General features: G+C 38.5%; 1 protein-coding gene across 2 annotated transcripts in view; it reads left to right on the top strand.

The window, feature by feature from the left end:
* The window catches only part of cfap74 (cilia and flagella associated protein 74), a 76701-nt gene extending 66492 nt beyond the window's left edge, over window positions 1-10209 (top strand). For both annotated transcript variants that reach the window (XM_072681025.1, XM_072681026.1), the window contains exons 34-39: window positions 1067-1196; window positions 4048-4202; window positions 4885-5023; window positions 5699-5826; window positions 6848-6982; window positions 9816-10209. In XM_072681025.1, coding sequence (XP_072537126.1) covers window positions 1067-1196; window positions 4048-4202; window positions 4885-5023; window positions 5699-5826; window positions 6848-6982; window positions 9816-9914 — 786 coding nt within the window. In that variant the 3' untranslated portion in view covers window positions 9915-10209. The remainder of the gene's footprint in view (window positions 1-1066; window positions 1197-4047; window positions 4203-4884; window positions 5024-5698; window positions 5827-6847; window positions 6983-9815) is intronic.
* Window positions 10210-12893: the final 2684 nt, after the last annotated feature.

The following is a 12893-nucleotide window of genomic DNA, read 5'->3' as shown; positions in this document are numbered from 1 at the left end:
AGGACAACCATAAAAACCTCATAGTGCTAGTGGTTAAAGTATGTGAACCCTTGAGTTAATAACATACCTGGTGTCTTCTCAAGAAAATGAAAGGTTTGGAGGTGTGGACTAGAGCTACTTTGAACACTCAAACGTTTTGAGTTGGCTCCACACAAGAAGGATACGCGTATGTGAGCCATGCCTCGCTCAATTAAAATGACCCCAAGAGCACAACGGAGACTCATGATTGAGGTAAAAATTAACCCAGAGTGACAGCTAAAGATCTGAAGGCGAATTGCTGTACGCCTGAAGTTTGTGAAAGAGCACATTGACACTTCACAACAGTACTGGCAAAAAAGGTTTTATGGATGGAGAAACTAAGGTTGAGCTATTTGGAGAGACCATGCAGCTCTACATCTGGCGTAAAAAAAGGCACTGCACATCACCATTAAAATATCATAACCATAAGGTATGGTGTGGGGAACATCATGATTTGGGCCTGCTTTGCTGCCTCAGGCCACCCTACAATTATTGAGGGAAACCAGCTATTAATTACAAGGGTTCACTTACTATTTCCAACTAGTACCGTGTCAGTACGCTTGACTTGGATTAGGATCAGATCACAAAGCACATACTTTGAAATGCTGGTCATTTCTCTTAACGAGGCACAAAAAAAGATCTGCTTACTTGATCATGCCTTAATTCGCCAACTTTTCAGTCATGTTGAGGAAGTGTTGGAAAGCTCTTGGTTTAAACATCCAAAGTATTGGAAGTCTTCCAATTTAAGCTGTCACTCAATCAGCTAAGACATGTTTGGTATCTAAATAACTACACATCAGGTATCATATTAGTCTTGGCAGATCCACTGCATCTGGCTAAAGCATAAGGGGCAAAATCAGGAGTGAGGCACATGCGTTTTTCATGGCCTATGTTAATCAAATACTAAAAACATGATAAAGCCTGATGAACCTAATTTCTTCAGTGAGTTTGTCTAGATTTAAGAAGTACCAATGCTGTGTAACGACTGACTTCATATCGTTGTATCTCTCACTATACCTCTTGCTCTCTTTTCTTCGCTGAGGTGCAGCTGCAGAATTTATCCTCTCTACTCGTTCAGTTCAGTGTGTTGTTAGACAGCCTCTGCATCTCCAAACACAGCGTCACCCGCTCACTCCCAGCATTCCTCTCTTTACACTCTACACCACACCCAACCTTGGGTAAGTGAGCAGACATAGACCCACTTTCTGCTGAACACACAACACATTTTAGAGCACAGTAACTATTTTATTTCTAAATTTAACATATAAAAAAATCACAACAGTGATTTTATGCTCCCCTGTTTTTGCACACACCGCATTTATTTCTTAGCCACCACACAATCTGCATAATAATGCCAATGGGAGTTGTGTACTGTTCATATCTCTATTAAAGACTTGATTGAGATGACTGGTCTTACACTCTGGAGGTTGTATACGATTTATTTGACACAATATATCTTACAATACCTTACAATATTGATCACATAAACAGTTATTAAGCTATATAATGGGCTGAAGTATATTTTCTCTACAGGATGTGAACATATTTTCACTTAGAACACCAAAAGCACATGCAATTTCACCAGAATTGGCCAAACATTTGCATAAGCCTATATGCCAGGGAGGCTAACATGCAAAGTTTACACAGCACAAAAATACAGTATTCTTAATAGTGTCCTTTGTAGTGTTTCTCAGCAAAGACTTTAACCCTTTAAACTCCCAGCTTCATTACTGCCCAATGCTTATTACTATTTAAGAACTGCAATGACTACTATACCTTCAGAACAAGTCAGCTAGTTTGTATTGAAAGTGTAATAGTAGACTGCACCCAAACTACTCTTCATTTACATTTACATTTATGGCATTTAGCAGACACTCTTATCCAGAGCGACTTACAAGGTTACTCATATTACACAGGTTGGCCAATGTAGTGTTAGGAGTCTTGCCCAAGGACTCTTATTGGTGTAGCACAGCATAGAACCCTGGTCTCCCACATGCTGTTGTTGTAACGCAATGGCAGGTGGTGGTGTTATCTGTTGCGCCACACCAATCACTGTGTCTTCATGGACACATGCTCTTCCTATGTTTCTTCCACAATCAGGTTTATTAAAAAGGAGTTTGTCCCCCTTTTGCTGCATTAACTCTGATGGAGCTTGATCATTCCAGCCCAGTGTGTGAGGGCTTTGTATCCCTCTAGTCCAAACATGACATTGGCCAAAGAGATATTAGGCACATGGGTGGCTGCTGCAGAGCGTCCCATTGAATTGACAATGCTTTTCTTCGGTGCTTATACAGGCTGTGTGTACACATTTAAATGGGTGCACCATAGCATGGCTGAATTCGTGCATTAGAAGGGATGTCCAATAGTGTATCCCTATCCCTATAAATTATAGTAATTACAATTACTGGCTACTAGTTGCATTACTGTCACACTAAATTGATATATCATAATAATAGTATATAAATGCTTATGAAGTATAAACAAGGCTAATTATTGATAAGTAAACAACACTAGCTTTCGTGCACACACATGGGAGTTATGCAAATGAACAGGATAACATACAGGGATGAAAGCCCCAGAAAATCTGCATAATAATGCAAATGAGAGTAGTGTACCTGTTATTCCTTTATTGAGGACTTGATTGAGTTGATTTATGATTATGGTTGTTTATGATTTGTGTGAATCAATTCACAATTGTGACACAATTGACACAAACCTCTTTTCTTTTAGTGAATAATTCCGTTAAATCTTTATTTATAAAAAAAAGTGCTTGTATAAACGTTTTGATTAGGCACTGTACAGCTTGACAGTCAGTTTTTTATGACTGCTAGAACACATTTTCTGAAATTCAACTCCATTTTTAAACAAATCTTAAAAAACTTCAAATCAAAACTTAAAATTCACTAAAATGCATCTCTGTCTAGCTAACACTTGAGAAAAGCAGTGCTGAAATAGTGTTATCTATGTTTTATGGCAGTTATTTTAAATTAGTTATTAATTAGGTTAGTTGTTCTTGTTTTCATGAGAGTTTCTGTGACCAGTTTGAGCAGCAATAACTTCAACCAAATGTTTCTGGTAACTGGTGATCAATCCTGCACAATGGTTGGGGGTATTTTGGCCCCTTCAACCATGAAGCTCATCAGCTCAATAATGTGGAAGTGCATCATTTTAAGGTCCTTTCACAATATTGCTATTAGGTTAAAGTCTGGACTTTTGAATTTTTAGAATTTGTGCAATTCATGGAGCGGTCAATGATGGCCATTCTGGACCCGTAGCCACAGTATAGCCTCAAACCATGATACTACCACTTCCACTTCCAAACTTCAAATAAGCAGAGGTGTTCTTTTTTGAAAGCAGTGGCTTCCATGTGGCTATCCTGCCATTCAGTTCTTATTCAGTGTTTGCCTGATGGTTGATTCATGACATAATGTAATGCATAATTTAATCACCCTTAATGCAAGAGAGGCCTGTAGGTCTGTAGGTACTTCCCTTGTGTCTCAATTCAGTCTTGTCTTAATAAGTTGGGTGGGTTACATAATAGGGTACTGGCCAACCTGTTCTACATTTACATTGTGCTGCCAAATTTACCTATTTGGCATGATATGATATAAATTTATCACTGTCTCAGGAGCATATCATGTGCGTGTTCTGGATCATTGACCACATATGTAAAATGACACCAAAATATCTGTATTCCTTATTCTCTTGATTTATTTTATGAATTTCATATTGCTGCTTTACTGATTTTATGTCCAAACCTGCTGTGATTTAGCTGTATTACAAATTTAAACAGCACCCAAATTACTTATTTCTTTAATATACAGTCATCATATTGGTTTATTACTGCTGGCACAAAGGGCTGATAACAAATGTATAAGCCTGGTGATGAAAGACAAATTACAAATCCTTTGTGTACATTACAAGGCAGGGACCACCTCGCTACACTGTAGCAGTGGTTTCTCCATTGTAAGTGTAAAATGAAACCTGTGTCCACCTGACCCTCTCACTTTGTTCTATCCATTCTTGCAGGCACTCAGAACTACAGCGGGCAGAGTGTATTCACTGTGTCGCCAGCAGAGGGCACTATTGGCCCTGGTAAAAGTCAGGATATCATTGTGACTTTTCAGCCTGACCATGAAAGCCTACATTACCGGGACACACTCAGGGTGCAACTGATGAACAAAGTGAGAAAGATTGAATGGCAGCTAACTTTTACCATTGTCCTGTATATGCATATGTAAGCATATAGTACTGTGCAAAAGCTTGGGCATTCAAAAAATGATATGTAAAATCATTTAACACAACATTATGTAGCATTTTTACCTTGAAATAACAGCTTTAAAATAGTTTAGATGCTCCACTGACTTATAGAAAAAAGAATAGCACCTTGCTACTTCGGGCTCTGTACACTGCTAACTGCACTATGTAATGTCTAAAATTACACTCTTTAACTGTAGGGGGAGACCATGGGCAAATCTTGCATAATTCTACTTTAAATAAATACAGATAAATAGTACATGTGAGTTTGCTGTGTATGAGTGTATTGGCGTATCTCCACAAAGAGGCCAAGCAGTTCCAGTTACCGCCCAATACCTAGTTTTCTATACAATCCATGAGCTGCTGATGGAACTGAACACATCCATACAGTGGCTGTAGTCCACAGAGAAGTCAGGGCTGTCAAGTAATTTCTTATACAACATATTAGTACCTTTACTGAAAACAAGATGTGCTTGTTACTGTATTTATTCTAATGTTATCCAGTGATTTTACAGGTAAAAACAAACTTACTGGTGAGATGAGATGATTTCACAACTGCCTGAGACTTTTGCACAGTAGTTTTAACATTGTGTGTATGTCTGCCAACAGCAAACAGTGTGTGTTATGGAGTTGCGAGGCGCAGCACGGTGCCACACCATGTTTGTGTGTGGTGGGGACGCATTAGACGTGTGCTCTGAATCACTCATCCCGAACCACATATACAGCACAAGAGAAACAGAACACACAGGTACGCAAGTGCTACTGTCTTAGTCTCTAAACCACAGTTTTTCAACACTGGTCCTTAAGTTCCCCTTGTCCAGTACATGCTTTCCTGTTCCAACACGTCCACTTCAACTCTGGAATGGCTTAAGAATTAAAATAGTTTATCTCATACAGTTTATCTTTCTCCATGCCTTATATCTCAGTCAAGACATACTAAATCCAATTTAATTGTTTACTTTCATGCTAATTTGAGATTATATCTTTTAGTCAGTAGTTGTGCTGTCAACATAATGTAATAATTATTAACAATTACTATATTACTAACAATTATTAGAATAATTGTAAAATTCTATTAAAAATACATAACTTATGTTGATTGTGATCAACTTTTTATTTCTTTTTACACATTTAGCAATAGAGGAGGGGGATGGGTGACCTGACAGTTACATACATTATTAGGAACACAAACAATAATCAAAACACAAATATAAATCAGGGGAATGTCAGGTTGAATGTTTTATTCTATCTCTGAGTGGCTCCTAGCATGTTTCAGCCACCTCTATCGTCTCCAGTGTTTTCAGACATATGACATGTAACATTTTGTGGGTTATTTGTCATCGTATTTTCTGATTTTCATTCCTGTGTGCTTATAATATACACTATGTTTTTCATCTTGTCTCATGCACATATATACACACAGAGAGTGAAAAGCCACCTACCCCAGTGTTGCTGACTCTGAGGAGTGTGTATGCTGAGGGAAGAATGATGGCAGCAATGCGAGAAATAGAAGTGGGATGCATCCGTACTTCACAACCTGTTGCCAAGAAGGTAAAAATCCAAAGTACCACATAATATAAGGTAAACAAAGTAAAAGTGGGACCCTTTTTGATAGATGCACCAGAATATATACCAGCATATAGTCACATCTCTCTAAATGTTTTATATAATCCTAAGTATGCTAGTTCATCATACATCTGACTGAATTAAAAACAATTTTGTAATGAACTGGCTTTTTTTTTAACAAGTGTTTTTGAAGGATGAACCTGTTATGGTCTGGTATAGAACTGCAGCTAAAATTACCAATGTCACTCCTTTTACTTTGTCCTGACTGAATTTCTCTTGTTATTTTCTCTGCCTTTTCCCTGTCTGCTCTAATTTGGGTGCCATTTTACTACAAAACTGATGAAACTATAGAACTTCAAGAAAAAGGTTCAAATTATCTGGATGTTGAATAAACACATGAACCACAAATGATAACTAATCATCCACTACTACACTTAAGCTTCATGCTTCTGCAGACAAAGTGGTCAGGGTATTCTCGAAAGAAATGAGAAGATCACTGTGAGGTGTATGTATAGCCAGACAAGTAGCCAAGAAGCAGGTATGACATGCAAAATAAAGAGGCCCAAGCTTTGAGCCATGTGGAATACCGATGGAGAGTCTGCATGTAAATGATGGGGATCCTCTTCATGTTACCTGTTCAGAACGTACCTACTGGTAGGACCACTGGTTTGCAGAACTTGTGATTCCAAGGTTGACTGTCTGTCAACAGAGAGCTCAATAAGTATTAGGACCGATTAGAGATCTACTAAAGAAACCTGTTACAGGTGTTACAGATGTCTGATAAATTGAGCGTACCAACAGATGAGTATCACTACATATATGATAAATGTGTATCTGATGAAAGGGCTAGTGACTGTATTTACTGGGTAGACAAACTGGTAAGTGCATATTGTAACATGCCCAAAAGGGAGTTTTTGACTGTTTATTCTAGAGAATGCAAAAACACTTTTTCTCCACTTTAATACATTCTGCACTACTTCTTTTGCTGTCTTCACCTCTTGGCAAGAATGTGGAGTTTATCTGGGAAAATGTGGCAGTTCTCCAGCAGCATGGCTTCAATGTGGACCCCACCAAAGGAAGTGTGGATGCAGGACACAGGCGCACCATCACAGTCACCTGGACTCCCTCCGCTGGCCACATTGTGAGTAACATCCCTGGACTCCATTTGAACAGCATGTAGTATTTGGTCAGTTTTTATCACAGAGTGGATATGGATTGACTCAGTGGATATGAATTGTCTCAGAATTCTGGATTTATCATCAGCATGAGCTTATGATGTTTACAGCAAACACCAAAATAACATGCAATACAGCTAAGATTGTGGTAATGTGAGTTTTTTCAAGGAAATTAGTCAACTAAAGTAGGTACTTCAAGGGGCACTCCAGTCTGAAAATAACCTGTTTCCAAATCTGTTCCAAATCTATAAATAAATAAATGTAGGGTAGCAAATGATGTTAGACACTACCGTAAAAGCTTTGCTCATTACTGTGCGATTGCCTCTGTGTAAACATAGCCAGAGCTGCTCATACAACCACTGGGAATCCATGGGGTGTCTAACCAGTCCTGACTGCTGGCCTAGCCACTGAGCTATAGCAGTCATTCTTACAAGCTTATTAATATGATGTATAATTATCACTGTGGAAAACCCATGGCACTTTATTCTCAGTTAAAACTTATTGACAAACAAGTGCTATTCGAGCTCTGAATTATAGTTTGCAATCACTCGTGTGTTTTTAAAGTAATGGCCGTCATTAATCCAACACACTTATTTCAATGACTGAGGCATCTGAGGCTGACATACAATGACACTGACTAAAACATTTAAACATGCTTTCTTAAAATGACAAAGCTTCAGTATTTTACGTATATATTAAATGTGCTATGTACGATTTAAAAATGTTCAGATGGTCCAAATCTTTTGGACTGTCAGTATACTGTCAATATTCTTAAATGGCAGTGATTTGTTAAAGCTTGCCACTTTGAAAGTGGGCATATCTGGAAAATTAAAAGCATTACAATCATGCCCCATTAACCCCATTTAAGTCTTCCCGAGAACATTCAGTGATGTAGAAAATCACTAAATAAATAAAGCTTCAGTAATCAGAAAAGTGTCTGGTTTACCAACAGGATTATATAACACATTAGAATCATTTGTTGAGCCATGGTGGTGGAAATTAAAATCTCATTTAGGTCAAAGTTGTAAGCTTACAATTTTACACTCTCATTCACTAAACACAGCACTTAACCCACCAACATGGCACTATAATGACAGTATAGTGTAAAACGGCTGAGGGTCAAGTAGGTACCTAATAAATCCAGTTGGCTAACCCTAACCTAATAAAATGGTGACTGAGTTGACTACATTATCAGTGAGAGAGTAGATGTGAAGCCTTCAAACTAGTCCACCGAGGCAATCCCATGCTGTGCTGTTAATAGCCATATACAGTCATGAAAAGAACATATGGTCCTTAGCAGGTCTTAAAATGAGGTAAATACAACCTCAGATGAACAACACTACACAACACATTCCACCCTGCCATTATTATTATTATATATTTTTAATGAAACCACAATATAAAGACCATGTGTGGAATAAACTAAATACACTACATGAATCAGTAGCTTGCAATAATGGTTTTCAGTATGACTTGAGTAGTTTTGGCCTACTCTTCTTTATAATGTTGCTTCAGTTCATTGAGGTATGTGGGCTTTCCCTTCTGCACAGCTCTTTGAAGGTCCTGCCAAGGCATTTCAGTTAGGTTGAGGTCTGGACTTTGACTGGGCCATTGCAAGACCTTCATTTTGTTCCTTTTTAGCCATTCTGTTGTAGATTTGCTGGTGAGCTTGGCATCATTGTCCTGTTGCATGACCCAATTTCGGCCAAGCTTTAGCTGTTGTATAGATGGCCTCACATTTGACTCTAGAACACTTACAGAGAAGTTCATGGTGTACTCAGTAACTGCAAGGTGTCCAGGTTCTGTGGCTGCAAAACAAGCCCATTCATCACCCCTCCACCACCGTGCTTGCCAGTTGGCATGAGGTGTTTGTGCTGATATTTTGTGTTTGGTTTTCGCTAAGTGTGGCGCTGTGCAGTATGGTCAATCGTCTCTTTCTGGTCTTATCTGTCCAAAGGATATTGTTGCAGAGGTCTTGTGGTTTTTTCAGATGCAGCCTTGCGGATGCAAACTTAAGCAGTGCTGCCATGTTCTTTTTAGAAAGATAAGGCTTTCTCCTGGCAACCCTTTCAAACAAGCCCTACTTGTTCTTTATCTTAGATACTTGTCTTTATCTAATTGTACTGTCATGAACTTTAACATGCTAACTGAGGCACGTAGAGTCTTAGATTAGTGTTAACATTTTTTTCTGAGCATTACATGAGCTGACCTTGGGGTGAATTTGTTGGGCCGTCCTGGGAAGTTTGGTTAGAACTGGTTTGAATGTTTTCCACTTGTGAATAATCTTTTTCACTGTATTTTAGCTTTTTGAATATCATTGCTGATGGCTTTTCTTCCTTCCTTTGATTATCAGCACTTCGCTGCTACTTATCCTCTGAATTCCAATGGAAGCAGTAAGGGTGCACTTCAATTTTACACACTGCTTCTGTGTATTGGCTTAGTTTTTCATAAATAAACAATGACAGGGTGGAATATGTTGTGTAGTGTTGTTCATCTGAGGTTGTATTCACCTCATTTTGAGACCTGCTAAGGACAAGATGTTTTTTTATGTCATGTCCTGGTACATAAAACCATAGAATGTAAAGAGGGTGTGATTTTACATTAGAATAATTTACATACTGAGAGCTGTTCTTTTCTTCATTCTCAACAAAAGGAATTCTGTATAAACCTGAATAACCCTTGACGAACCTCCATCTTAAGGGTGTATTACTTTTGTGGTTAAGAAACCCCACATCTTAGTCTTGTAATGATGTACATTTCATCAGTAACTGAGTTGTGTGTGTGTAAATTGTGTTCCAGCCCAACGAGGCGATTCAGGTGTGTGTTCCCTTGATTTTGAGAGGAGACGAGACTGAAGTATATAGTGTCACACTCCTGGCCTACACATCCCAAGAATAGAAGTTTTTATTGGTCTGTAAATATTCATGGTTTTATGACTTTGTGTGTTGACATTTAAGGTGTAACTTTAAGGTGTTGATATTTTGGACACTTCTTTGTTATGTAATAAAGTGACCAAGTAACAGCCAAATAAAGTAACCAGGTGTACTGTCTGTTTTTTATGGACTTTTCCTCTTTTGTGGTTTTGCACACTAAATCTGCCTCAAGGCTTTTACTATGATGGAGAATCACAAATAATGCTATGTGAAGTGTTTATTGTTGTATATACTTTAAATTAAAATGATATTTATCAACGCTGCCCTACAAAAAACCTTCACTTTTCTTTTTTTTCAAATAATTGAATTGCATCTATCAGGTGTTATTTATACTATGTCTACTGGTTATGATGAATGGATCCATAGAAATGCTCCAAAATAAAATCTGTTACATTGATATTCATTTAAAGTTAAGAGGGTTTTTGTCTCCTTCTGTAAAGTAACCATTTTGGACAAGTTTTTTGCATGGCCGTGAATATATATGAAAACTTGTTTAAAGGTGGGATCAAATCGTACCTCCAAAACACTTGCTGTGTACTCGATACTGTAAGCAAATAGGGTTGAAATAGTTTTGAAAAAGGGTTCTTTGACTATATACGTAGAACCAGCAACCCCGTTCTCTGATAACAGAGTGAGGTATGCTATATGGACCAAAGTGTTGGGACACCTGCTCATTCATTGTTTTATCTGAAATAAAGGATATGTAAAAAAAAAAAAAAGAAAAAGGTCCAGGGCAGGCTTTCTAATTTGATTGCATTTAGCAACAAGAGCACTGAGGTCAGGATGTTGGATGATTATCACCCCATGTCATCCCCAACTCATCCCAGAAGTACTGAAAGGAGCACCATCATCCCAGAGAACACAGTTCCACTGTTCCACAGCTCAATTCTGGGCCCTTGAATCCCCTCTAGCCCACACCTGGCATTAGGCATGGTGCCAACAGGCTGACGTTTATCTGCTCTTTGAAAAGCACCAGTAATGTTGGGAGGAAGGTCCACTGTACTCATATTTAACTTTTCACAAGAGCAGGATGTAATATCCCTAGCTCAGTCAGAATCCCCTTTTGGGACTGGAGATGCCATACTGAACGTCATAAAAGGAAACGGGGTGCCTTCATGGTTGGTCACGCTTAAAGTGGTTCCCATAGTGAGATACTGAATGAATTTTAAAATAGAACCATCTACAAAAGGTTTTCCACCGATGCAAAGAGCCCTTTAACGAGTCACAGAAGCATTTAAGCAATTGAATAATTCTTTGAGTTGTGGTAGTTTTACACAGAATGATAACACTACACTAAAGAACCCCTGAAGAACCATTTTGATGAGTGTAGAACACTTGAATGCTGGTGCTCATATAGTTTGTCTGAAAGTGTTCACTGTAAATAAGCCTTTTTTTATTTTATTGTCTGGATTTGTTTGGCAGTGTAAGGAAAGGTACAAGGTCACTGGTAGCTTAAAAACTATCCATCAGGATTGTGTTCCCCATGCTATCTAGAAACATACAGCAAAACAAGCTCTTCAATTGGTTAGGACTTGACAAGCAAATCTGAAGGTCTAACGCCATGACATTGGAATCAGCCATACACATTTTGATGAACCATAAGTGGCCTTCTGGTGGCAGCACATCTGTGCCTAGGCCCAACAGTGGTTCGCCACTGCTGTATAGTATAGCACTTAATGGGAATCAATGAAATGAGGACTTCACACAATAATTTCCTCCACTACAAAAACGAAGACGTAGAAAAGGAGATTCGTACAAAAACTACCAGTAAAATATTAATTTAATAAAACAATGATGTTATACCTTGTTTAAGATCATCTAGTTGATTTGCCAGGACGAGATTCAGCCAGTTTAATTAATTATATTGACCTGTTCTTGGCAAGGTCATTTGAGGAGCTAACACGACCTAAATGATCTAACAGAACAGGGTGTGGATAAACTGTAAATGGCTCAGTTGGGAGATAGGTCGGGTCGGGACAGGCAAAGTGCGCACATCTCAAACATCCCTCGTTCTGGCTGGATGTGACAACTGAAAAACAAAAAATAAGCTAATCAAAAATGGAGCTAACCAAAAAGATGGTTACTGATTATTTGGTGTCACTTGCTGGAAAAAAAAAATCTGGATTTTTTTTTAGTAATTTTAATGTAATTTAATTTAATGAGTTCACTAGTCTGAAATTATTGATTGGATGAGGGTAAATGTAGTGCATTAAAATCCTGATGAGTCTGACTGACTGAGAATGTCCCAGAGCTATTAGTGTGTGTGTGTGTGTGTGTGTGGACTTCTAACGAAGGAAGGAACTTACCATAAAATGAGTGTGGAAAAAAAATCGATCCACTGTTACAGTAAAAGCTACTGTGCGTGTGTGTGTGTGCGTGTGTGTGTGTGTGTGTGTGTGTGTGTGCGCGCGGGGTTACTCGAGTATTACATTGCAATGTTGCACATCCTGATTTTCATGCAGGTCGTATTACAGACGTACAGCAGGGGGAGACTGAGCGCCCACCCATCCCTTCATGCACGCATCACCCCACCCTGCTTTTTTACTGGGAAGATTAAAACCAGGAAAGAAGAAGTTTTCATTAATTTGCACTTAAATATATAATATATAATATTCGTGTAAAATATCATGCCTCAGTTTTCACCTCTAGACTGAATAAGAAAATAACAGAAAACACCGTCAATAAAAAAGTCCCCCGATAGACCTGGATTCGGACTGGGATTGGCTAGGAATATTACCTGCTGCAAAATGATTGGCCAGGAGTCCATTATCATAAGTTATCAGTAAAACCCCGCGCAGGAAGCAGGAAAAAGCGGGTCGGGGAAAACCAACCACTGTTACAATAACAACATCCTCTCGACCAGTAGGAATCTGTCATTTGGAGGAATCTGCTGAAGCACAAAAATACCTTGTATCTCCAAAAACGACAACTTTACAGGATGAAC

The sequence above is a fragment of the Salminus brasiliensis genome, chromosome 6 (genome assembly GCF_030463535.1).
Source record: "Salminus brasiliensis chromosome 6, fSalBra1.hap2, whole genome shotgun sequence".
In the NCBI taxonomy this organism is placed as follows: Eukaryota; Metazoa; Chordata; class Actinopteri; order Characiformes; family Bryconidae; genus Salminus; species Salminus brasiliensis.
The sequence above is the reverse complement of the archived record's forward strand: the minus strand, read 5'-3'. Positions and strand labels throughout refer to the sequence as shown.